Genomic DNA, 24,243 nt, shown 5'->3' on the forward strand with positions numbered 1-24,243 from the left:
GCAACGCGCTGCTGCCGGGCGCCGAGCCGGCCGCGCACTGCTACTGCGGCCACCAGTTCGGCCAGTTCGCTGGGCAGCTGGGCGACGGCGCCGCCATGTACCTGGGCGAGGTGTGCCCGACGGCCGGCGAGCGCTGGGAGCTGCAGCTCAAGGGTGCTGGCCCCACGCCCTTTTCCAGGTGCGCGCCTCGCGAGCCGCCCGCCCTCGCCGCGCTTCGCCCCGCTGCGGCGCAGACCCACACGGGGGCGCTAGAAAGTGGCGGGAGGCAGCTGGTGCTGCAGCTCTTGTAAAGACAGCGAAGCACGACCGAGGTCCTTGTCGCCAGGGAAGCGGGCAGGGAGGTCAGGGTGTGGCCTTCGGGGCTGGAAGGCGGTCTTGGCCTCCAGGAAGGACATTCTGGACACCGTGGCGTTCTGGCCGCTAGCGGCTCAGGTTCCACCTCTCGGAGCACGGTGTGGGCAGCTGCTTACCGAGCCCACCTTAGGCTCACGGTAGCAGCGAGCGGGGTCCCCCGGGACAGCCACCTCACAGGAGTGCTAAAAGTTTCCTCTACGCTGCCGTTCACCGACCCGGCGTTGGGGCGCAGTGCTGACTCCTGTTTGGGGGTGTGCCAGTGGCTCTCTGCCCAGGGCAGGCCCCGCTTGGGCTCTGTCCCCAGAACGGCCTTCATAGCCACACTGAACGATTGTCCCAACAGCCACGAGAGTCGCCTAAGTTGAAATGCTAGGAACAAAAAACGTCCTGTCCTGGACTTTGCGTCTTGCAGTTCCGGAGCTCTGAAGCTCACCCCGTCTCCCTGCTGAGGACGCCGGCACACACACTGACCGGCCGGGCCTCCACTTCAGGAGGTGGTGGCTCTCCTGGCCCAGTGCCACTCTTCCTCCCACTCACCTGTGGCCGCCCGCTTACCCCCTGCTCTCCTGCTTTAGAAAGACAATGGGGACCCTGTGGAAAACAGTTAAAACCCGCTCAGATCCGTCTGAGTGAACCAAAAGCCCTGCCTTCCAGAAAACACATGTCGGCGTGTGTGCCATGCTCTCGTGTCTGCCGTGCCCACGTGCGTGTCTGTCTGTCTGCAGGCCCTGCACCCTGGCTTGCTGCAGCACACACAGGCCCTCAGCTCGGGGTCGCCGAGTGCTCATCTGCTTTGCTGTGTCCTGCAGCTTGTCTTCCCGCCCTGGGCATCTCCTGTGCATGTGGCCGAAATCAAGCCCCTTCCTTCAGTTGCCAGCCAGCCTTTAGTGTGGGTGCCCAGCAGGGCCCCATGCAGTGTACCAGTCAGTCCTCTGGTGACCCCACACTGGTGCTTTTTTTTTTTTTTTTTTTTAATTGTGATTTGGCTGAAAATTTATAGAGCAAATTCATCCTCCCTACAGCAGTTCATACATATTTTATTTCATGACATTGACCAATTTCCCTTAGTGTAACATCTCTCTTCCCATGTCCTCCCGGTAGTTACCTCTTTCCTGTGTCCTTCCCTCCCATGGACTCCTGCCCCACCCCTCCAAGCTATCTCCTTGTACAAACACTGCCCTTCTGTTCTCCCATGATTGATCTCTCCAAGGACTGTATCTATCTGATGTAAATGTTCACCCCATAAGCCTGTTTATTATTTGGCTAGAAGCCACAGGAGTGAGTTCAATTCCGGACCTAAAGGGTGACTAGGGGCTGTCATTTCAGGGGTCTCACCAGGCTTTATCAAACCAGTAAACCTGGTCTTTTATGATTTCAAGTTTTGTTCCACATTGTTCTCCCACTCTATCCAGGATCTCCTATATAGATCCCCCTCAGAGCGCTTGACAGTGGTAGCCAGGGACCATCTAGTTCTTCTGGTCTCATAGTCTTCTAGACTGAGGATCGCACGGTGTACCAGTCACTGGGACTAATTGTTTCTGTGCGTCTTTGGTTTTTCTTCGTTCTTTGCTCTGGATGAGGAAAGACCCATCATTGCATCTAGATGGCTGCTTGCAAACTTTTAAGATCCCAGTCGCTACTCCTTAAAGTAGGATGTAGAGCAATGTTTTGTGTAGTATGTTACACCACTTGACCTAGATGTCGCCTGTGACTATGGTCCCAAGCCCACAGGTCCAACTGCTTGCTCCCTCAGGGTGGTTGGCTGTGGCCAAGAAGTTATAACTTTGCCCCTTGTCAGCTCTATTAAATGTTCAGACATTCTCACAGCACATACAAATACACGTGGTGGAAATTTCACTTGCCAGCATTATGTATGGTCCTGGGTATATTCCCTTCTGCCTAGACAAACCTGATCATTCAACCTGTCTGCCCGTCTATTTCTCGGAAGGAAAGTTGGGCAATCCTACTTCTGTAGTGATACTGCCTCGGAAACCCAAGGAGGGGTCGCTATGAGTCAGGGCCGACTCAACGGCAAACAACAACAACCCGTCTATTTACCTGTAGATTAATGTTTGTTACCGCTGACAGCATAGTATCGCAGTATTGTGTAGGGAAAAGGGTTCATGTCTCATCGCTGGCAACGCAGTATCGAATGGGGAACAGGGTTCATCTTTGTTGTCTGTATCAGTTGTGCACCTTTCTGTGTCTTCCTGTTCCTCGGTGCCACCGTGCGGATTATTCCCTTTTGGTACATTGCCCTTCCCTTCACCCAAATCAACACCTGTCTCTGCCTGCCTAGCCGCACTCTGCCTGTCTGTGGCCGGAGCGGAGCTGGGCCCGGCCTGACGGCTCCCCCGGGTCTGGTTCCAGGCAGGCTGACGGCCGCAAAGTCCTGCGCTCCAGCATCCGGGAGTTCCTGTGCAGCGAGGCCATGTTCCATCTGGGGATCCCCACCACGCGGGCCGGGGCCTGTGTCATGTCTGCCTCCACGGTCGTGCGGGACGTGTTCTATGATGGTAATCCAAAGCGTGAGAAGTGCGCGGTCGTGTTGCGCCTAGCTCCCACCTTCCTAAGGTAACACGGGTGCCTCAGGCCGTCCGCTTGCTTCAGGGCACTGCAGGGGCGGCCCAGGGCAGCGGGGGAGGGCAGCAGCCGGCCCGTCCAACACGGCAGCAGCCTGTTCGTGACACAGACCTGTCTGAGTTGGGAGACTGTGCGATGCTGGGAGGACGGGCGGAGAGCCGGTCGCCCCACAGACAGCATGGCGTCACCAGCTGTGTCCTGCTGACTGGGCCAGTGGCTCCTCTCAGCCCGGACGGCCGGGTGTCCCAGGCAAGAGAAGATGCTGGCCTGCCCTAGGAGAACACTGCGGCTCCAACCCCAGCGGCACCTTCATGTGGTACCATTGGCATTCTTGGAGGGGGGCTGTCTGTGAAGCACCCCCACCTCCACCCAGCCAATGCCAGTGGCAGCCCCCTGGTGAGAGCCATTGCCACCACCTCACGGACACGGTGCCTGGGGGGAGCTCGGCCCCCAGGGCGGGGGATGGGGCAGAGCTGTCTGTCCGCGGTGGAGGAGTTGCAGCATCGCTGTCCTTTTCCCGGTGGGGGCCAGCATCCTGGTGAGGACTGGGCTGTGTCTTCACCCGTTGCCTTCTGGGTCTCTTGTCAGGTTTGGGTCTTTTGAGATCTTTAAGCCCGCAGATGCACACACGGGGCGTGAGGGCCCCAGTGTCGGGAGGAACGACATCCGTGTCCAGATGCTAAACTACGTGGTCAGCTCCTTTTACCCCGAGATCCAGGCAGCCCACCCCGACGACCCTGTGAGGAGGAATGCCGCCTTCTTCCGGGAGGTGGGTGGGCACAGCTTTCGGGCCTTGCCCCGGTGCCGTCTGCAGCCCCTCTCTGTCCCTGCCCCTCCTGGTGATGAGCAGCAGGGTACGTGCTGTTCCAGGTCCAACCAGGGTGGGTTTCTCAGAAGCCAGCACTGTGGGGAGGGTCTCTCTGCTCCGGTGGCATCCAGGGGCTCCTGCCCTCGAGCACACTCCTTCAGGGCAGCTCACAGGCCAGGAGGGCGTGGAGAGAAGGAGCAGCCTGCCATGCAGGCAGAGTGGGAGAGAAGCTAGCAGCCTCTGTAGGTTTAAAGTACTTCTTCCTTCTCAAGTATTCGTAAAAGCTCTCCCCTACTCTTGAGCGTTGGCCGAGAGAGTGGCTGTCATAGACAGCCGGGGATGTGGTTGGCAGAGGGCCTGGGGTGGGTGGGGCACTTAGGAACACCACACCATCTGCCCAGGTGACACGGCGCACGGCCCGGATGGTGGCTGAGTGGCAGTGTGTGGGCTTCTGCCATGGTGTGCTCAACACGGACAACATGAGTATTGTGGGGCTCACCATCGACTATGGGCCCTTCGGCTTCCTGGACAGGTCAGTGCTGACCTGGAGGGAGCACAGTGCTAGGGGAGCGGGCAGGGGGGTGTCCCAGCCTCGGGCCGTGCTGTGTGTGACGCCTCGTCCAGTCGGGGGCGTGGGAGGCTGGCCCCCCTCGGTGGTTACAGGAGGGTCCTGGAGCTGCTGTGTGCACAGTGGACTGAAGCACCAGAGGGGGCGCCCTGCTGCATCTTCCTGCTGTTGCAGGTATGACCCTGACCACGTGTGCAATGCCTCAGACAGTGGAGGGCGCTACACATACAGCAAACAGCCTGAGGTATGCAAGTGGAACTTGCAGAAGCTGGCGGAGGTGCTGGTGCCCGAGCTGCCCCTGGAGGTGGGCGAGGCTGTGCTGGCTGAGGAGTTCGACGCCGAGTTCCAGCGGCATTACCTACAGAAGATGCGCCGGAAGCTGGGCCTGGTGCGGGTGGAGCTGGAGGAGGACCTGCAGCTGGTGGCCCGGCTCCTGGAGACCATGCACCTGACCGGTGAGCCTGCCCTTACCTGCGCAAGCTCCAGCTGACCTCAGGGTGGGCTGGTGCTGGCTGGGGGGCCCCCTGAGGGCAAAGGGGCCGTCCAGCAGGGTGGGGTATCTTTCCGGCCGGGAGCAGGTGGCCTGCCTGCTGCCCCCTGACCAGCTACATTGCAGGGGCTGACTTCACCAACACCTTCTGCCTGCTGAGCACCTTTGGGGGATGGCCCTTGTTACCAGACCCGGCAGCCTTCGTGGACCAGCTCCTAGAGCAGTGTGCGTGCCTGGAGGAGTTAAAGAGGGCACTGCAGCCCCAGATGGACCCCCGGTAGGACCCTCGGAGTTTGGCTCCAGAAAGGGAGGGCTGTGTACAATCAGCTCCTGGGGTACCAAGTCCATTTGGTGGAACCATTGGGCATGGGGAGGGTTAGCAGGTGTCTTGGCTAGTAGGGCATCTGTGGCCTTGGGCCATCCAGGCCCAGAAGGCTTTGTGCTGGGAGGGCAGCAGTGCCATCCACGAATGGCAGTCTCTGGGCCTTGGGTGTCCCCAAAGGGCAGCCCTAGTTTCTGTGCCCAGCTGTACCTCTCCCCACAGCGGGAGAACTGGGCATCGCAGAGCTCAGGAGTTGGGGGTGGGGAGAGTGGCACTGCTGCTCTGCCTTGTGGCTTTCAGTTACAAACCAGCAGACGGTGGCTGACTGGAAAGGGCTTTATTGTAGGAACAGGGGCAGGTGAGGGCCAGTCCAGGCCTGGGCCAGCACCTTCCTGCAAGCACTGGGACTGGAATTCTCCAGGGGGCCTGCAGCTCACACCCCACCCCCTGCAGGCAGCTCTCTCTGATGCTGATGCTGGCACAGTCGAACCCGCAGCTGCTGGCCCTCGTGGGTGGGCAGGCCGGCCTGGCACGTGAGCTGGAGCGCATCGAGCAGCACTCGCGGCTGCAGCAGCTGAGCCCAGCCGAACTGCAGAGCAAGAACCGTGCCCTCTGGACCAAGTGGCTGCAGGAGTACAGGTGAGACCACACCTGCCCCAGGTGTCGGGAGGGGGAGGGAAGGAGGTGGCCAGCACCTTGACAGCCTGCTGGTTCAGTGCACGCCTGGAAAAGGACGCAGAAGGTGCCGGCAACCCTGACGCATGGCAGGCAGAACACGTGCAGGCCATGCGTGACAACAACCCCAAGTATGTGCTCCGAAACTACATTGCCCAGAATGCCATCGAGGCTGCAGAGAATGGAGACGTGTCGGAGGTGAGGGACCTGGCCAGTGCCTTCACTGCCTTGGGGGGCAGCCCCGCCCGGGCTGGAGCAACCTTCACCCCTGCCGTCCTGCAGGTTCGGCGGGTGCTGAAGCTGCTGGAGGACCCTTACCGCCAGGAGGAGGATCCCTTGGAGATCCCGCAGGCTGGGGAGGCTGCTGGGGCAGTGAGCCCGCGGTGCCCTTACAACAGCAGGCCCCCTCTGTGGGCAGCCCAGCTGCGTGTGACGTGATCCTCATAGTGTCTCGGGCAGAGCCCGAGCTCCCGTCTGCACGCTGCTGTATCTGAGACGCTGTCTCTCCATGGTGGCAGAGATGTCCAGTCCAACGTGACCTGTCTCTGCCTGATGCTAACCTGGCAGCGTGCCCAGCCCCCTGCTCCCAGTGGCCCCAGGGCAGGGTGCCTCACTCAGTACAAGCAACCGGCATCACACAGGCTATCGCCCCAGGGGGGCACGTACAAGGTCCCTGCAAAGAAGCCCAGCCCCCAGCCCCCAGCCCCCAATAAACCTGCAACTCCCTTAATGTGGGATGGTCTCTGTGTCCCCGTCAGGCGTCCTGGTAGTAGTTGTTGAAGTTGATACGCAGCAGGAAGTCCTCCAGGTGGGGCTGGTAGCCACGGTTCACCAGCTTTGTCACCACTGTGGGCCCAGGCCATCAAGTGCACATGCAACACAGTGCAACACTGCAGATGTGTACACAGCACACGTTAACACACACACACACACCCGGGTCACAGGGCCTCACCTTTGAAAAGGAAGTGGGAATAGTACTTGAAGGTGCTGTATGACTGCTGCATGAGGGTGAAGTTGGGGTGCTCAGCACCCCGGGACTGGGCAGCAGGGCCCCAGGCCTGGGAGATGAGCTGGCTACGGAACTTGAGGACCAGGCTGAAGATGCTGTGGATGATGTTCATGACAGGGGCCGCCTTCTCTGTCAGCAGACCCCTGGGGGGAGGAGGGATGGCACTCACAGGACGGCCAGAGGGAGGTGCGTGCACGCTCCGGCCCCACCCTGCTGCCCAGCGCGGTCCCGGGCGCCATCACAGGTGTCCACAGGCAGCCTCACCGGAAGACAGCCTTGTTGAGGTATTCAGCATGGGCCCGCTGGACTTCCTCCAGGGTGCCCACGGCAGCCAGCTTGCTCCTGAACTCGCACCATGTGACATGCAGGATCTGGGTGGCCACGTAGCCCTGGATGACCTTCACAAAGTGCTGCATCTCGTGCTTGAACAGCTGCAACTGGCGGAGCTGCACGGAGCCGGCCGCCTGGCTCACCAGTGCTGGGGGGATGGTGGAGGGGTGGACGGGTGAGGGGGCTCCGTGCCCAGCTCACAGTGCTGGGGGATGGCAGGGGCACAGGGACAGGCGAGGGCCCACCTGTGCGCTTGAGGTGGCCACAGATGTCCTTCAACGTCCACATCATGAGTTTCAGCTGCAGCAGGAAGGAGAAGATGCGGCCATACTTGCTTAGGCAGCTCTCGGTGATGACAATGTTGAGAGGCCAATCCACCTGTGAGAGGAGGGGATCAGCCCGGTGCCCCACCACCCGCTCCCTCCCCAGCCACAGCAGGGCGAGTGCTGACCTTGTACCTGAGCTCTAAGCAGCTCAGTACGTCGGGGGCATTGGGGGCGAACACCTCAGGCAGGAACTTGAGGGCGAAGGAGAGGTTGGCGGCCAGGGGGCTGTCTCCATGGAGGCTGTACTGCAGAGCCTTGCTCAGGACTGAGCCCAGGGCCACCGGGCTAAGGAGTTCCCCAGGCGTCTGCCCAGACCCCAACTGTGGAGATGGCAGCATGCAGAATGGGGCCCCAGGGGCGGCCCTGGGCCCGGGCCATAGGCCCCCAACAGGCTGCAGGGGCTGCCCCGAGCCTAGGCCTCACCCCTGCCCCTGCCCCACCAGCGCGAGGGCATCACCTTCTCAAACAGCAGGTCGCTGAGGGATTGGGCGAACTCTCCGTCCTCCATCAGCAGGAAATGCCGAAGCGTCTCTAGGTGGGTCCCGAGGTGGAGCTCCACAAAGTAGAAGTCCACTGCAGCCTTGTTCACCAGGGAGACGCTGCAAGAGCAGGGGCGGCTGGGGCCGGGCAGACGCCAGGTCCGGGGGCCGGCCCCAGGGAAAGGGAGTGCACTGCAGGGGGCAGGGCTGGGCGCAGGGCAGGTGCTCACTGGGCGGCCAGCGGGGCGGAGAGGGAATGCTTCAACAACACTGGCAACGTCAGCAACTCGCTCAGCTGCACCGCGGTCTCATCCGTGGCGGGCAGGGCCCGGGAAGCCACAGGGGAGGAGGAGGAGCGAGCCAGCACATGGGGCAGGAGGTGGGCGGCAGGAGGCTCTGCTACAGAGAAAGCAGAGGTGGCCCTGAGTCCCCCAGGGAGGGAGGGCAGACCCAGCTCTCCCGCCACCCCTGTGGCCGGCCCACCGCCCCAGCAGGTCCACTCACACATGGCCTCATAGCTGTCGGGGTACTGCTCCAGGTGGTACCGCACCGCCAGGCCCTCCAGGTAGGCCCATTCCTCCCCGCCTGGGCTGCTCTGGGCAACCTCACCTGCCTAAAGAGAAGCCTACCTAGAGACCGACGCGCAGCACGCGGCTCCGAGACCCCGGAGGCTCCGCAGAGGGGCTCAGTGGCGTGTGCTCCCCACCCCTCACGGCCTGCCTCCCTCCTGAGCCACAGCTGCACCCCTTACCTGCAGAGTCAAGGGCAGACTGGGAGAGGCAGTGCTGTCACCGCTGTGCCTGGGGCCTGATGGGCACAACAGAGTAGGGGGTGTCAGCCCCATGTGCCTCCCAAGGGGCTGAGGGGCAGAGGAGCTGGCTGGGTGGGGTGCTCCCTACATGGCCCCTGGGCAAAGGCCCAGGTCTGGCAGACAAGAACCAGAAGGTGGCTTCATGGGCCCTCCTCCCACCCTGCCCACTGAGGCCTGTAGATGCCAGAAGGGACATTCTCCACAGGCCTATCTCATGACCACCAGCAACCCGCCCCTCTAACCTGGCTCCCCATCTGAACCCGGCTCCTCAGGGACACGATCTCCCAGGGTGCTGGGCACAGCTGCAGCACTGCACTCAACCTGGAGATCGCCCTCCTCTGTGCTGACCAAGGTGGCCACCTGAGCCATCTCTGAAGGCAGCTGTGGGTCACGTTCCAGGGAAGAACTCTGTGCTCCTAGGTCTGACTGGACCACATGGCCAGAGGGGCTCAGGTGGGCCCCAGATGTCGGCGGCCCTGCTTCCTCAGAGAGTGCCCCCAGCATCGTGTGCAACTGAGAGGCATGGATGTTCCACCGTGGCCGGGAGGAAGCCACATCCGAGACATTCTCCCCAGTCTTAATACTGGCATCAGACAGGTGGCCATGGACACTCCACCGTGGCCGGGAGGGGACCACATCCGAGACGTTTTCCCCAATCTTGATACTGGCATCAGACACGTGGCCATGAACACTCCACCGTGGCCGAGAGGAAGCCACATCTGAGACATTCTCCCCAATCTTAATATTGGCGTCAGACACGTGGCCATGAACACTCCACCGTGGCCGGGAGGAAGCCACATCCGAGACATTCTCCCCAATCTTAATATTGGCATCAGACACGTGGCCATGGACACTCCACCGTGGCCGGGAGGGGACCACATCCGAGACGTTTTCGCCGATCTTGATACTGGCATCAGACACGTGGCCGTGAACACTCCACCGTGGCCGGGAGGGGACCACATCCAAGACATTCTCCCCGTTCTTGATACTGGCATCAGACACGTGGCCATGGACACTCCACCGTGGCCGGGAGGGGACCACATCCGAGACATTCTCCCCGTTCTTGATACTGGTGTTGGACACGTGGCCTGGGATGCTCCAGCGTGGCTGGGAGGGGGCCGTCTCAGAAGCATGACCCACTGAGGAAGCACCGCCACCAGACGTGTACGTTAGGAGCTGATCCTGGCACCCGATGCTCCCTTCCTCGGCAGGCCCAGGCCTAGGTGGGGGCAGGTGAGGCTGAGCCACCAGCACTTCAGGGATCCAAGTGTTCAGCTTCATAGGAGTGTCCCACCGCAGCTGAGGGCCCTCATGGCCCGAGTCATCCCCTGCAGCCCGGAGGGGTCCTGGAGATGCCTGGGTGGTCAGAGCTGGCCTCAGGACGGTACTGAAATCATACTCTTGCCCCCGGGAGGGCTGCATGCCAGCCACTGTGGGCACCTCCTCTGCACTGGAGAAAGGCAGGTCTGAGCTAATGTTCTGCAGTGCCTGCTCCAGCAGAGGGGACTCCCCTGGGAAAGGGGTCACCCCCAAAACGGGGGCTTCCCCCAGGATGGGGGCGTTCCCTGGCATAGGGGCCACACTGGCCTCCATGGGCTGCTCTACCCCTAGGCCCATGGGCAGGAAGTCTTGTATGCTGACGCCAGCAGAGAAAGGCTTGGTTTCTGCTGTAGGAGACCCTGGGGACCGAGGTGACAGGACAGCCATGTGCTGCTCTGCAGACGTGGGGTCATGGCCTTGGCCTCCACCTGGGGGCTCCACATCTGGGGGCTCCACATCTGGGGACACGGCCTGGAATACAAGTGCACAGGGGACAGGATCTGGGCTCACTTTCTCTGCCCAGTTATCTAACACCTACCCTCAGGTGCCAGGCGAGGGCAGCAGGCTTAGTGCTTGCACGTACCTCTGGGCTGGTACACCTGGTGGCCACCAGGCTCTGGGTGCCCTCTGGACCCATCAGGAACCTCCCCCCACCAACCACTCACCTGAGGATGTGCTGCCCCTGGTCCAGGCAGGCATGTGGCAAGAGCGCGCTCAGCCAGTGGCTGTCGGCACATGCCCTCAGACACCTCCTTCAGGAGCTCCTGGAATCAAAGCCAGCAGGATAGGAGGCGGTTCCCATGGGGCCCGCACAGGCAGAACTGAAGCCAAGCATGGCTGCCCCTGCCCTGCACAGCACCAGCCGCAGACGCCACGTGAGCCAACGTGCCACCCGGCGAGTGCTCGGCAAATGCCAGCTACATCACCTCAGCTCCGACCAACACAGGGCCCCTCGCGTCTCCTCCCAGTCAAGGCCACTGAGGAGCCCAGGGGTGTGCCCCCACCCCCAGAGCCCACCAAAGCCAGCACCACCATCTGGGCGGTACCTGCAGGCGTGTCTGGTCCGCCAGGAGGAAGCAACGCCGCGCCTCCCCCAGCCTGCGCCTCTGCAGCCTCCACAGCGCCCTCTGTTCCCGGCGTGCCGCCTCGGCCGACAGCCGGCTGTAGTGCTCAACCAGCGCCTGCCTGGGCCCCGAGGACACGGTCATGGGCTTGTCCCACCAGGCCCACCACACTTGGGGTGCCACCAGGCCCACCACAGCTCGTTCCTCAGCCCCCACCACAGTGCAGGCCACAGTCCTGCAGCAGCAGCTGGTGCCTGGGTGGCGTGAGGACCCTGTCCCCCAAGGATTCAGGTTAGTCGGGTAGGGCCCTGGAGGCCAGGTCTCAGACCTCCCACAGACTCGGGCCCCCTGATGGCAGTCAGCTCGCGGCAGTGATCTCAGCCCACCCACAGCAGTGGCTCAACCTTGGCCATCTCACAGCGGTGGCCTCATGGGAGTGGCATCACTGCAGTGTCCTCAGCCCTTCCATGGCAGTGGGTTCTGCCAGTGGCAGCTTAAAGAGCCAGCACAGGTTTTGTTTGTTTGTGAAACGTGTCAGAGTACCGACTGCAGCGGTAACAGAACAGAACGTCCACCGTCCACACACTGCACGCACGCTGGAAAAAAACAATGGCAGCCCTCACTGTGGGACAGACGACCCCTCAGGGCCTGCTTTCAACAGAAAGTTACAAACGTACAAAGCAGCAAAGATACACAGTCCACACACAGGAAGAAAGGGATGTGACAAAACCACCCCTGAGGAAGCCCGGATGTCACAATTACTCATCAGACATTAAGTCAACTGCCTCAAACATGCAAAAAGATTTAAAGAAAACAATGCACAAAGATCTAAAGGCAAATAGGGGAAACGTGCATTAATAAAACGAGAGTATCAGTAAATAGATACAAATCATAAAAGGAAGACTACAGAAGAACTAATGCATCTGAACTGTGGTGCTGGTAGAGAATACTGAAAGTATCATGGACTGCCAGAAAGAACAGATCTGTCCTGGAAGAAGTGCAGCTGGAAAGCTTCTTGGAAGCAAGAGTGGCCAGACTTTGTCTCACCTACTGTGGTAATTTTGTCAGAAGGGACCATTCCCTGGAGAAGGATATCATGCTTGGTAAGGTGGAGGGTCAACAAAAAAGAGGAAAGCCCTCAACAAGATGGATGACACGGTGGCTGCAACGATGGGCTCACGCACAGCAAGGATTGTGAGGCTGGGGCAGGGCGGGGCAGTGGTTCGTTCTGTTGCACACGGGGTCGCTATGAGTTGGCACTGACTCCATGGCACCTGACAACAACCAATCATAAAAAGGAACTGGAGATGAATTCTGGAGCTCCAAAGTACAAAGGCAGAAATGGACACTTCACTCAAAGAGTCCAACAGCAGAGCGGGCAGAAGTGAAGACCAATGAACTTGAAGATAAGACCACTGGGTTACCAAGTCTGAGAATCAGAAAAAAGAAGGGAGAAGAATGAATGGACCTGGGAGACCTGTGGGCCATCATCAAACACACTAACATACTCATCATTGGTGTCCCAAGAAAAAAAAAAAAGATCATGGCCAGAAATTTCCCAAATCTGATGAAAGACACAAGCATATGGCCAAACAGCTCAGCACACTCCACGCAGGATAAATCCGGAGAGGTCAGCACCAAATACAGGGGATAAACTCATGAGATCCACGCCAAACACGCAGGATAGACTCAGAGAGCCATGTCGGACACGCGGGATAAACTCAGAGATACATGCCAAAACACGTAGGATACTCAGAGATCCATGCCAAACACGCAGGATAAACTCAGAGATCCACACCAAACACGCGGGATAAATTCAGAGAGATTGACACCAAACACGCAGGATAAACTCAGAGACCCACGCTGAACATGTGGGATAAACTCAGAGAGCCACGCCGAACATGTGGGATAAACTCGGATCTACCCCAGGGGGTTTAGTGTAACGGAGGATCCGCGTGACCCAGGACTGAATAACCAGAGCTCCATATAACCCAGGGTTCAGCGTAAGCCTGGGCTCAGCGTAATCAGAAGCTCCATATAACCTGGGGCTCGGCGTAACCCAGGGCTTGGCGTAACCGGAGCTCCACATAACCCGGGGCTTGGTGTACCACCGTTCTCTTTTGTGCTTGGGAAGTTGCAGAACAAAAAGTGAAAGAATAAAACAAAACCATCTCTAAATTGGAAGTGACAGGGAAGCCCACCCCTGGCCTCCCCTCTCAACACTTACACAGTATCCAGATGCAAGACCTACCTCTCCCTCCAAAGTGGCCTCACCCTTGCCCTCGGAGACCCCCATGTCACCTTCCCCCCGAATCAGCACCCATCTCACTCCACTGCAAAGTCCCTGCCCCCCTCACTCTGATGAAGCACCCGCCTTGTCCTTTGTTCCAGCTCTTCCTCCAAGGCCTGCAGCCGCTTCTCCCTCTCGCGGAGCTCGCGAGCATAGCTGAAGTCATCATCAGCCTCTTCCTGTCTGGCTGCCAGGCGTCGCTGCACAACACACAGCCCGTGAGACCCAGGTCCCAGGGACAGCACCCACCTCAGTCTGGGACCACACACCATTGGGCCTGCCTACCTCCTGGTCACGTACAAACTGCTCCTTCAGCTTCTGAAACTGCTCCCGTTTCCGGGCATCCACGGCTGCACGCTCGGACACCTGCTGGTCTGCAGGGCAAAGGCTCAGCATCACCTCGGAGGCCAACCTCAGCCATAGGGGGACGGCTCAGCATGCTTACCACTCAGGGCGCTCAGAACCCTGGCCGCTGCCTCGCGGGCATGGGCGATCAGCTCCTGTTTTGCGATCTCCACACGTAGTTCCTGAAAAACACATCACCAAACCCCACCTAGGACACCCTGCTGAATCAGAGTAGACAGTGCCCATGGGCACCCAAGGCCATTTCCTCCACAAAGAGCCCACTCACAGCCCCAAGAAGGGGTGGGAGGTGAGGAAGGGATAGGGGGTCCCTCCCAAGGACTGGGAAGGCAGTCCCCCTCCAGCCCCTGTTCACTCCCCCTTGGGCATGGGCTTCACTGGTCTGCTCCTGCTGTCCCGTCAGCCACAGGCACTCCTCAGAGCTTTCAATTGGCAACTCACCACCACACCCTGACCTGAACACCCAGTACGCGGCCAGTCCTGCCCAGCCCCACCTATCCTCCTGAGCATGAGGACAGCTTGCAGCGCCGCCTGCTTGGCTAGGACTTGGGGCCCCATTCACACTGACCACACCCAGGAAGCAGTGCCACACTTGGCCCTCACCTTCTCCTCCTTGCTGACGGAGCTGTAGCGTGCCACCCTCTCCATGCGCCCCACGTACACAGCACAGTCCTCCTCGATCTCTTTCAGCTCCTCAAGGGAGAAGCTCACCGAGATGCGAGGAACAGGTACGTCAGACCAGCACAGGTAATGCTGTGGGGAGAAGGGCCTCGTGAGCCCCGGGCAGATGGCTAGGGACTGGGGGACATGTGCTGCTGGAGATGCAGAGAGGGCAGGGCTTGTTCCTCAGAGCCCACTCCTGGCCAGGCGCCCCCAGATCTCTGTCCCGGCACTGCATGGCAGGAGGCTACCCACTCACCCTGAGCAGATGCAACGTGCACACCCTGACTAGAGAGGAGTGCACCACCCAGTGCTCACTGCAGCCTCAGTAAGAAGCTGTGGGACCATGTCGCCCTGGGCACACAGCTGGCAAACACTGTACCCCCTTTACTCTCCCATGCCTTAGTTCCACAGCTAGTGAGAGAGGACACACAAGCCCCCCCACATGCTACACACACACACTGACACAGACATGTAGAAAAACACATGCACGCATTCACATACACATGTGTACGAGAACTTACACATACGTGCTCATGCCCACTGATGCAACACATTTAACATCTATGCACTCAGGCACACACATGTAGACACAGGCATGTGCACGTGTGCATGGGTATGCATGTACACTCACATACACACAAATACACGCATGCTTTTGCAGTTGCATATACACACTCATGTACTCGTGTGCACGTGTGTGTACACGCTAGCACATACATGTTCACACGTACTTACGCTCATACATGCACACGAGCACTCTCAGGCACACATGTGTGCACATGCACTCATACACACAACCTTACACCTAGGCACGCACACATGTACATGTACTCACACTTACATGCACACAGATAACCTGCGATACACATGCACTCACACACATACTTACATGTGCACACATGGGTACACATTTATGCATACACACACACACACAGTCTCACACTCAGGCACACACGAGCACATGCACATGCACTCACAGACTTAGACCCAGGCACACACATGTGCACATGCACTCACATGCATACTTACAGACTAACATGCACATGCACTCATACACACACACTTACATGTAACAGACTTACACCCAGGCACACAAACGTGCACACATATTCTTATAGATGCACTTACAAACACTCAGGAACACACGTGCACATGCACTCACGCAATCTCACATTCAAGCACACATGTGCACGTGCACATGCACTCATACACATATACACAGACTTACACCCAGACACACAAGTGCACATACACGTGCACTCATACACACACAGACTTACACCCACACCCCCACACACGTGCACACACATTCTTACAGATGCACTTACAGACACACTCAGGAACACACAGGTATGTGCACATGCACTCACACGCACATTTATATACACAGAGGCTCACATGCGCACATACATTCACACACATTCAGGCACACATGCACAGGCACTCACACAGTTACATGCATGCAGACACATGCATGTGCACATGCACTCTTACATGCACACAGACTCACATACACACAGACGTACACTCAGGAACACACACATACGCATGCACTCACACATGCCCACTTATAGGCACACGTGCACATATACTCACACTTATACACAGACTCACTGGCACACATACATGCATGTGCATGTGGATTCTTACACACAGACACTTACATGCACAAGGACTCACAGGCACATGCGTGTGCACATGCTCTCTTACACACTGTGGTAGTTAAGGTTGTCGTCAACTTGGCTGGGCCTGGTTGAGTGGCTGGGCAGCTGGATGTAGTTATTCCCCATGGTGAGATTGGTAATTAACTCCAGAGTGGAATTTACTGGAGTGGCTGAACAGCTGCTTTAGGGATGTGGGCTGCTTCCAGTATGTAAGAAGCAACTTTGAGGAAGGTCTCTAGCTTTTTGGCATGTCTGAACCCTGCATGTAGTTGTGTCGTTGTTCAGCAGCCTGCCATGCCCTGCCGATCTTGGGACTTTTTCTGGACTTGAATTAATGGCCTGGTTTGGTGATATCAGGACCGTGCCTTTTCACTTCTCAACCTTGGGCTTCTCAGCCCCAGCAGCCTGCAGCTGCCTGAGTGAAGAGATGCCTCTAGCTTCAGTGGGCTGGGAGCAAGAGGCAGCACTGAAGCCCAAGGTCAGGGGGCTTTCACCCAGTCCCTAGAGTCTAGCACTTTGAACTTGGACTTCTAGCCTCCAAAACTGTAAGAGAATAAATTCTTATTTGTTAAGCCATCTTATTTGTGGTATATTCCTATCAAAGCAGCTCTAGGTAACCAAACCACACACATGCACACTTATACACAGACCCACGGGTACACATGCACAGGCATTCACACACACACACAAACTTAACACTCAGGAACACATACGTGCACATGCACTCACATGCACACTTACAGACTCACAAGCGCACACATGTGTGTACATGTGCACTTACATGCACACGTGCACATGTGCACATGTACACACACACACACACACTAGAACACACGCTAACAGGCAATGCCTGCCTCACCCGGGGGCAGCAGAGTTTCAGCAGGTTGATGGTCTTCCCACAGACGTACACGTCATTGGCAATGTGCTTCAAGAACACGGGGACACAGTCCTCCACCTCCTCAGAAATCAGCACATAGCCATGGGTCCAGTAAAACTTGTCTGGCATGGGACAAACGGGTGGCACACATCAGAGGGGCTCACAGGTGTAGGACCCCCCCAGTCACCACTGCCCACCTACCTCTGCAGCCGAGGTAGTCCTCATTCACCTGGATCATGAACTCGCCATAGGCATCTCGGAAGACCCCACTGTACACCCAGTCGTGGATGAACCTGCAGGAAGCACCTGGGCTGCATGCCTCTGCCTATCCCGCCTTCCCTCCTGTCTGTACATAGCACCGTTCCTGACCCCTCTCAAACATCTGACTACACAAGTCAACGAGAGATTGGCTGCAGGCTCTGGCCTCCCTCATCCTCAGTGATTCTCAAGCTCACGTCACCTTATCCATAGAGTTCTCTCTACAAAAGCAGCCAGAAGCCTGCCAACTTCCAAATGGAAACACAGACAACGTGAGTGTGTCACAGTGACCTCAGGACCCAATGGCTACAGACCACTGCCCCAGGACTGGCATTACTGGTCAGGGGAGGACATACGAGAGCCTGGGGCAGCTCCAGGGGTGCAGAGCACCATATCCCAGGATTGCTCCCCGGAGAGCAGCCTACTGGAGGTTAGTCATGTGTGGAGAACCCCCACCTTGCTAACACGGGCATGGAAGCTGGGCCCTCTTCCTCTGCTTAGAGCTTCACAGCCTCGCAGACTGAGTCTGCATCTTCCCAGGAGGCTGGACCGCCCCACAGGCCCCAATAAGCCCCACCCACAGTCCCACCCGGCTCCACATCTGTGGGCCCTAGCCTCACCTTGTGTAGGGCTCGCAGCTGGTCTTGAGCAGGGACAGCAGGACGGGGTAGTGCTCATTGCTACAGTTGTCCAGGGCCTCCTGATACAGGTAGGAGAGCAGCTTCACGCCCTGCAGACGCCAGTGCCAACAGGCAGAGTACGTGGTGACACAAGCCCCTCACCTGGAGCTCAACGCAGGGAACCACCCACTCCACAGGGGCAGACTCACAGTCGGGAACACAGCCTTGGACCCTCCACCACCACTGGTCCCTGGGAGTCCGGTGCCAACACCACAGAGTTCAGCCAGGTACCTGGACCCAAATGGCCAGGTCAAGCCACTGAGCAGACTCCCAGGGTTCCCCTGGCTTGAGCTGCCTCAGCCGTCCACCTGCCACTGCTCCAACCCCGGGGCAGCACCTCCCCTTCCATGCACCAAGTCCAAGACCCCACACCCCCAGTGGAGCCTCTCCACCTTCCAGACCGGCCATCAGGGCCCACCTGAGCTGTCGGCCCAGCTTCTTGAAGAGGAAGCTGATGGTCAGCAGGCTGAGGGTGGGCGGGGTGGAGAGCACACAGGCCCGGTAGTACTGCAGGTACCGTCTCACGCCACTGGTGAAGGCCTGTGGACAAGGGTCTGAGAGGAAGCCGACCCCTGCCCAGCCAGGGGGGCAGGGACTGGGCTTTGCGGCCAGCTCTGGGGTTTCATTCTCCAAGATCAGCTCCAGAGGCCCCACCCTCTGGCAGGAGGCCTCAGGCATCCTAACTGTCAGAGAGGGCCAGTCCCTGGGGATGTTGGCACTCAGGGTAGTTCTAGGATGGTCAGACTCTGCTGACAGGTCCTAGACAGTGAGGCCCTTCAGGATCAAGACCACCAACCACCCATCACCCAGCTGATCACGTCCAGTCCAGTCCCCCTTGGGCACAGCCACAGCCAAGCCCCATTCTCCTTGAGACTCCCTCTCATGCACCCCCTCTCCTCCAAGGGCTGGAAGGGCCACAGCAGCCCAGTACCCAGTGTCCTGGGGGTTAGCACACCTCCCCCATGCTCACCTGTCCTGTAGCTCTGCCCAGTGTGCAGCAACAGTGGGTCTGGTGGTGGCAGGCACCCTGGAGGACAGGACCCCTGGGCCAGGCTCCCAACCCCACATACCAGGAAGAGCAGTGTGCTCAAGGGAAGGCCCACCCTGGGCCTCACTCATGAAGCCTACGACCCACCCACTCACATGCTCACCTACCACAGGTGGGGAGCCTGCTGCTCACCTGCTCACACACTCACCCACCCACCCACACTTGGTCCCACCCTGTGCCTCCAAAGGTGCAGCTCCCCTTCCCACTGCCTGGGCCCCAGTGACACAGCATGGAGGACACACGTCAGCTGCCCAACCTTAAGAGGCAGCTTCCTGCCCTGGATGTGCTAAGGACACAGAGTGTCTGCACTTGGGTCCTTGGTGGCTTCTGGAGTCCCAATGGGGGCAAGGAGCGTACCTGGAACACAAGGCCTTTGCTGCACGTGGCGTCCAGCACCGGCTGCAGAGAGAAGCGGCTGAGGCGCACATAGTAGGTCCCACACACAGCCACCTCTGACAGGAGGCCACGCATGCTCTCTGGGGAGGTCCCGGACACATACACTCCTGGCTTCACCACGAAGGCTTGGGCTGGCTGTGGGAGGGAGGGCGAGAGTCAGAGCAGCTCAGACCCAATGCACAGACAGCACACAAAAAGTAGACAGATGCCAGATGTCATGTAAGCGGGCACAAAGTGGTCATCACGGTCCACACTGGAAGAGATGTAAGTTTAAAGCACCACACCAGCTGAGAAAGGGGCATGGCAGGGTGAAGAGATGCCAGCCCAGGGGCATGGATGGACAGTCTGAGGGCAAAGATGAGAGGGTGCATGGACCGACAGCCCAGGGGTATGAATGGGAGTGGGGGAGGGTATAGGGCCAGACAGCCCGGGGGGGCTTGGACAGACAGGAAGCGAGGAGGGGCAGCCCTTGGGTACAGGGCAAATGTTAACATGAGCTGGCAGGCCTGCAGTTGACGTTCTGAAAAACAATGGAAGATGCAGAGAAAGAGAGCAAGGCCACTCGCCCCACAGGGCCACTTACACCCATGGAGACAGACACAACCTGGGAGGGCTAATGACACTCCCAAGAGCCCCCAGGACAGGCGCCATACCAGGTTTGGAACTGCACAAGGTGTGCCTGGTGTGACCAGCACACACTCAGCCTGGGAACAGCCAGGCTGAAGGACCCGAGACCCCAGGGGGTTGCATATCAGAGCAGTGGGTAATGCAGTCAAGCCTCCAAGCACAGCCCCTCATCCACTGGGACCCAGGAGGGGTAAGCCTGGTCCCTGATGACGAGCTGGGGCATAGGACGGCAGTTCTGAGATGGAGCAGGACTGGCTGGTGGCCTGTCCTCCACAACAACACTGACAGCCACACACATCTTGCTACGTTTTTAAAGGTTAACAAATCCATACCTTCCAACACCTAGATAACATGACCCTGGCAGACCCCAGGTGGCCCCCAGGCCGGTAGAGCGAGTCCTCCTGGGCAGTGAGACAGGCAAACCCCTGTGGAGGGCTCGCTGCAGGGCCCAGCCTTACCTGACAGAGGGAGAATGTGGCCGATGCAACTCCAATGAGCACATTCAGCGTGTCCTTCACCAGCTCACACTCCTGCACCAGGATGTGCTGCAGGGCCGGGAGCAGGCTGCCACCAAGCACCTGCAGTCCCCCCTCGCAGAGTCTGCAGAACTTGTCAAAAGCCTCTCTCCCAGCTTCTGTGAGGTAGGGCTCCTCTCTGTGGCCAGGGGGGCTGCAGGGAGATGAGGAGGGGTGATGAGCAAATAGACAGGTACCTCAGCTCCACACACGGTCTCATGGGGGACACACCCCAGACACAGCACTCGTCAGGAGAAACACTGGTCAGTGAGGAACCCAAACCAGCCGCAGAGCCTCCAGCCCCCCACAGGACCAACTCCCAGCTTTACTCTGACCCCCTGAAAGTGGAAGGGACAACCCAGCCCAGCCCAGGAAAGTGACCCGGGGGAGCACCAGTGTCCTCAAGATGACAACACACCACATCATCATCACTGTGGTGAGAAGGCACACAAGGACACCTCAGCCCCACAAGGACAGCTGTGGTCAGAAATGGAGAACAAGTGTTGGCAAGGTTGGTGGGCACTCAGAACCCTCTTCCGGTGCTGGTGGGAGTATAAATGCTGCAGCTACTGTGCAGAACCGTTTGGCAGTTCCTCAAAGAGTTGAACATACGACCTAGCGATTCTAACCCTAGGTGTGTATCCAGAAGAAACGAAGGCAGGAACACAAACAGGAACCTGTGCACCAAGGGTTACTGCAGCACTCTGCCCTACAGCCAAAAGGTGGGAACAGAACGGACCACCGCAGATGCTTGGACACACAATACGGGGCCCATGCACACAATGAGACAGCGCCCAGCCACACAGAGAAATGATGCCCAGACATACAACATGGGGTCCATACACACAATAGAACAGGACGCGGCTACACAGAGAAATGAGGCCTGGACACACAACACGGGGTCCATACACACTATGGGATAGGACGCAGCCTGCAGAGAAATGGTGCCTGGACACACAACTCGGGGTCCATACAGTGAGACAGTACTCAGCCACACAGGCCACAACCAGAGAGAAAGGCAAAACGGGATGGCCAGGCAGCCCTTCTACCCTACACTGGGGACACCACAACCTGTCACCCTCTGTGGCTCTAACAGGAATCAGGAAGTGAGCCACTGCTGACCAAGTCACTGAAGAATGAGATCTGCAGAAGTTACTGGAGCCCCTGGAGGTGCCAATGGTGAACGCACCCGGCTGCTAACCAAAAAGTCAAAGGATTGAGCCTGCCCAGAGGCACCACAAAACAAAGACCTGGAGACTTACTTCTGACAATCAGCCACTGACGACCCCAGAGCGGTCTACTCTCACACACACAGGGTCACTGCAAGTGGACGCGACAGGCTGGCACTTGTCCAACACGAACCTCCTCAAAGCCTGAAACCATTCTCCTTCAATCTCTTTTCAACTCCCAGAATCCAAACACAGTCCTGGAAGTTAGCTTGACTCGCATTTCAAGGTGTCTAACCCCATCACAGCTGCTCCTAAAAGCCACCCCCAGGCCCACCAAGAAACAATGCAGCAGACCCCAGAGAGAGGCTCACACACCACCCGATTCTCTCCCAGCACCGCCTCTTGCTGGCCTCGTAAGTGAGCACGGCCTCCCACACATCCAGGTCCGGGGTCACACTTGGTTCAGACTGGGAGTCTGGAGTCAAATTAGACGCCGACTGGAACCCTTCATCTTCCGACTGGTCCATGCTCTGAGGAACCTGGAGACCACAGGAAAGAAGGACGTGCCACTGAGCGATCAGGCGCCCAGGAGTCCGTCTGCACATTTCCACTTCCTCCTCTGGGGAAGTCCTCCCTTGTGGATGCGCCTAATATCCCCCTCAGACACGACAACTCCACGATGTGTTCCCACAGGATCACTGAGGGAGCAAAACAAAACAATTCATCAAGGCTACTGACTCCCAAGTTCACATAACACGTAGGCCCAGTATAACTTACAAAATCCAGAATATAGACTACAGAAACTCCCAAGTTACACAACTTATGAAATTCTCCGGGCCTGGAAATGCCATTCTGGGGGCTCTAGCACAAGAAAATCATGGTAAACAAAAAAAAATGTATGTGCACCAAGATGTTCACTGTGGAGTTATTTATGCTGGGAGCCTAGAGCCCAGTAACGCTGGAATGCCTGGGAGCCTGTGCTCACTGAGCACCTTGCACAGACCCCACAGAAAGGCTGGGCTGATTCACTTTATAATGCTGAGAAACTTCACACTGTAGGCGGAAGTCTACATAAGTGCAGCTCCAGCTCGCGCAAGTTTTTCTGCCACACGCGGCTACCAAGCACTTGAAATGTGGCTATGCGACTGAGGAACCGACTTTTTTATTTAATTCACATTTAGGAGCTCTGGTGGTACTGTGCTTAAGGCACTGGGCTGCCAACCAGAAGGTTGGTGGATCAGACCCACCAGCCACACTCTTTGGGAGAAAGACTAGGCAATCTGCTTCTGTAAAGATTTACAGCTTTGGAAACCCTGTGGGGGTCTCTATAAGCCGGAATTGACTCAATGGCAGTGTGTATGGTTTTGGTGGGTGGTGCAGTGGTTAAAGTAATCAGTTGCTAACCAAACGGTCAATGGTTCATATCCACCAGCCACTCTGAGGCAGAAAGATGAGGCAGCATGGTCTGTAAAGATTACCACCTCAGAAACCCTATGGGGCAGTTGGATTCTGTCCTCCAGGGGTGCTGTGAGTTGGAATTGACTCGATGGCAGTCAGTTTTTTTTTGTTTGTTTTTTTTTCCATTTAAACTTACGTAGCAGCTCTAGAGGGCAGAACAATTGACTAAGCAACATGGGCTGTCTGATAGAGGATTACAGACAGCACGCTGCTGTGTGCTGAGGGTGTGCACCAGCAGCCATACTTCATAACCGCTCGGGCCACCTAGAGACCTGGGCCTCAGCCATCCCACCTTTAGCACCACACAAGGCACACTCAGGAGCTGAAGGCAGGAAAGCAGATACCCTACTTTAATGGCAAGTCCGGACAGGTCCACGCTGTCTGGCACCGGGGGCAGATCCAGTCGGATGTCCATGTCGAATGTGCGGCTATGCACAAGGGCACCAAAGAGGGAGGTCCGGGTGTCTCTCTCAAACTTGTCACAAGAGTCACCCAATGAGAAGCGCCCAAAGGTGGGTAGGCCGGTGCCCGGCGGGGCCTCCATCATCTGCAGCGTCTTCTGAGCCATGTCCCGGCACAAATACTCCTCTCTGCAGATCAGGGACTCAGCGTCCATCTCCAGCGCCCTCAAGTCACAACAGTCGTAGCCCCGGTAGGGAACGTTTCTCCCCACGTACTTGTTGTCTAGGAAATAGTCCCGTTTCCGGGGCAGCTCTCGAGGGGGACCCGTCCCCGCCAGCTGAACCAGGAGGTCCAACACCGAGGCCACTTCCCCAAGCGGACAGGAAGGGGCTGCCTGCAGCTGGTCCACAAGGTCCTCCAAGCGGTCGGCGTCCGGGCCCAGGCCGCCCACCCGCAAGTTAAATGACAGCATAAGGATCTTGTTTTTCACCGGCAGCTTGGAGAGCTCAGGCTGCAGCTTCGGCGTCTCCTCTTGAAAGAGACTTGGGAAAAGCATGTTGTAGGCCACCTTCTTGAGGCACTGCTTGGCCCGCCTCCGGTCCAGGCCACGCCGGGCCGGGAGAGCTCCGGCGGCCGGTAGGTGGGCCTCGCAAAGGTCATCCAGCAGCTGGGTGATGCTGGCCATGCCGGCCCC

The 24,243-nt window shown here is 58.1% G+C and overlaps 2 protein-coding genes across 2 annotated transcripts; one reads left to right on the forward strand and one right to left on the reverse strand.

Moving 5' to 3' along the window:
• Positions 1–2: 2 nt before the first annotated feature.
• On the forward strand, positions 3–6,247 carry SELENOO (selenoprotein O; the record flags this gene model as incomplete). The annotated part of the gene is made up of 9 exons (XM_007954746.2): positions 3–178; positions 2,725–2,928; positions 3,526–3,706; positions 4,147–4,277; positions 4,488–4,768; positions 4,930–5,080; positions 5,579–5,764; positions 5,842–5,998; positions 6,083–6,247. Coding segments are annotated over 9 exons (1,632 nt in total), but the record flags the coding sequence as incomplete, so codon positions are not given.
• A 307-nt stretch (positions 6,248–6,554) lies between these two features.
• On the reverse strand, positions 6,555–24,234 carry TUBGCP6 (tubulin gamma complex associated protein 6). The gene is made up of 25 exons (XM_007954763.1): positions 23,497–24,234; positions 22,065–22,228; positions 20,464–20,674; positions 19,340–19,513; positions 18,353–18,474; positions 18,084–18,165; positions 17,875–17,984; positions 17,198–17,289; positions 16,979–17,118; positions 14,396–14,545; positions 13,875–13,956; positions 13,715–13,803; positions 13,510–13,629; positions 11,122–11,256; positions 10,741–10,839; positions 8,998–10,546; positions 8,696–8,751; positions 8,449–8,557; positions 8,175–8,343; positions 7,923–8,064; positions 7,591–7,785; positions 7,385–7,517; positions 7,074–7,287; positions 6,753–6,952; positions 6,555–6,646 (listed from the first exon to the last, which is right to left on the reverse strand). The coding sequence occupies exons 1-25, from the start codon at positions 24,232–24,234 to the stop codon at positions 6,555–6,557; spliced, it is 5,367 nt and encodes a 1,788-aa protein (XP_007952954.1).
• Positions 24,235–24,243: the final 9 nt, after the last annotated feature.

This window comes from Orycteropus afer, unplaced genomic scaffold, assembly GCF_000298275.1.
Source record: "Orycteropus afer afer isolate SDZICR_OR568_19922 unplaced genomic scaffold, OryAfe1.0 scaffold00471, whole genome shotgun sequence".
Lineage (NCBI taxonomy): Eukaryota > Metazoa > Chordata > Mammalia > Tubulidentata > Orycteropodidae > Orycteropus > Orycteropus afer.

Excerpts from the sequence above, each read along its gene's own strand:
- TUBGCP6 (XM_007954763.1), bottom strand. The coding sequence starts at position 24,234 with ATGGCCAGCATCACCCAGCTGCTGGATGACCTTTGCGAGGCCCACCTA. Across the intron at positions 13,804-13,874 it reads GGTTCTGAGCGCCCTGAGTG|ACCAGCAGGTGTCCGAGCGT; the intron begins GTAAGCATGCTG and ends TTTGCCCTGCAG. Across the intron at positions 8,558-8,695 it reads GTCTGCCCTTGACTCTGCAG|GCAGGTGAGGTTGCCCAGAG; the intron begins GTAAGGGGTGCA and ends GCTTCTCTTTAG.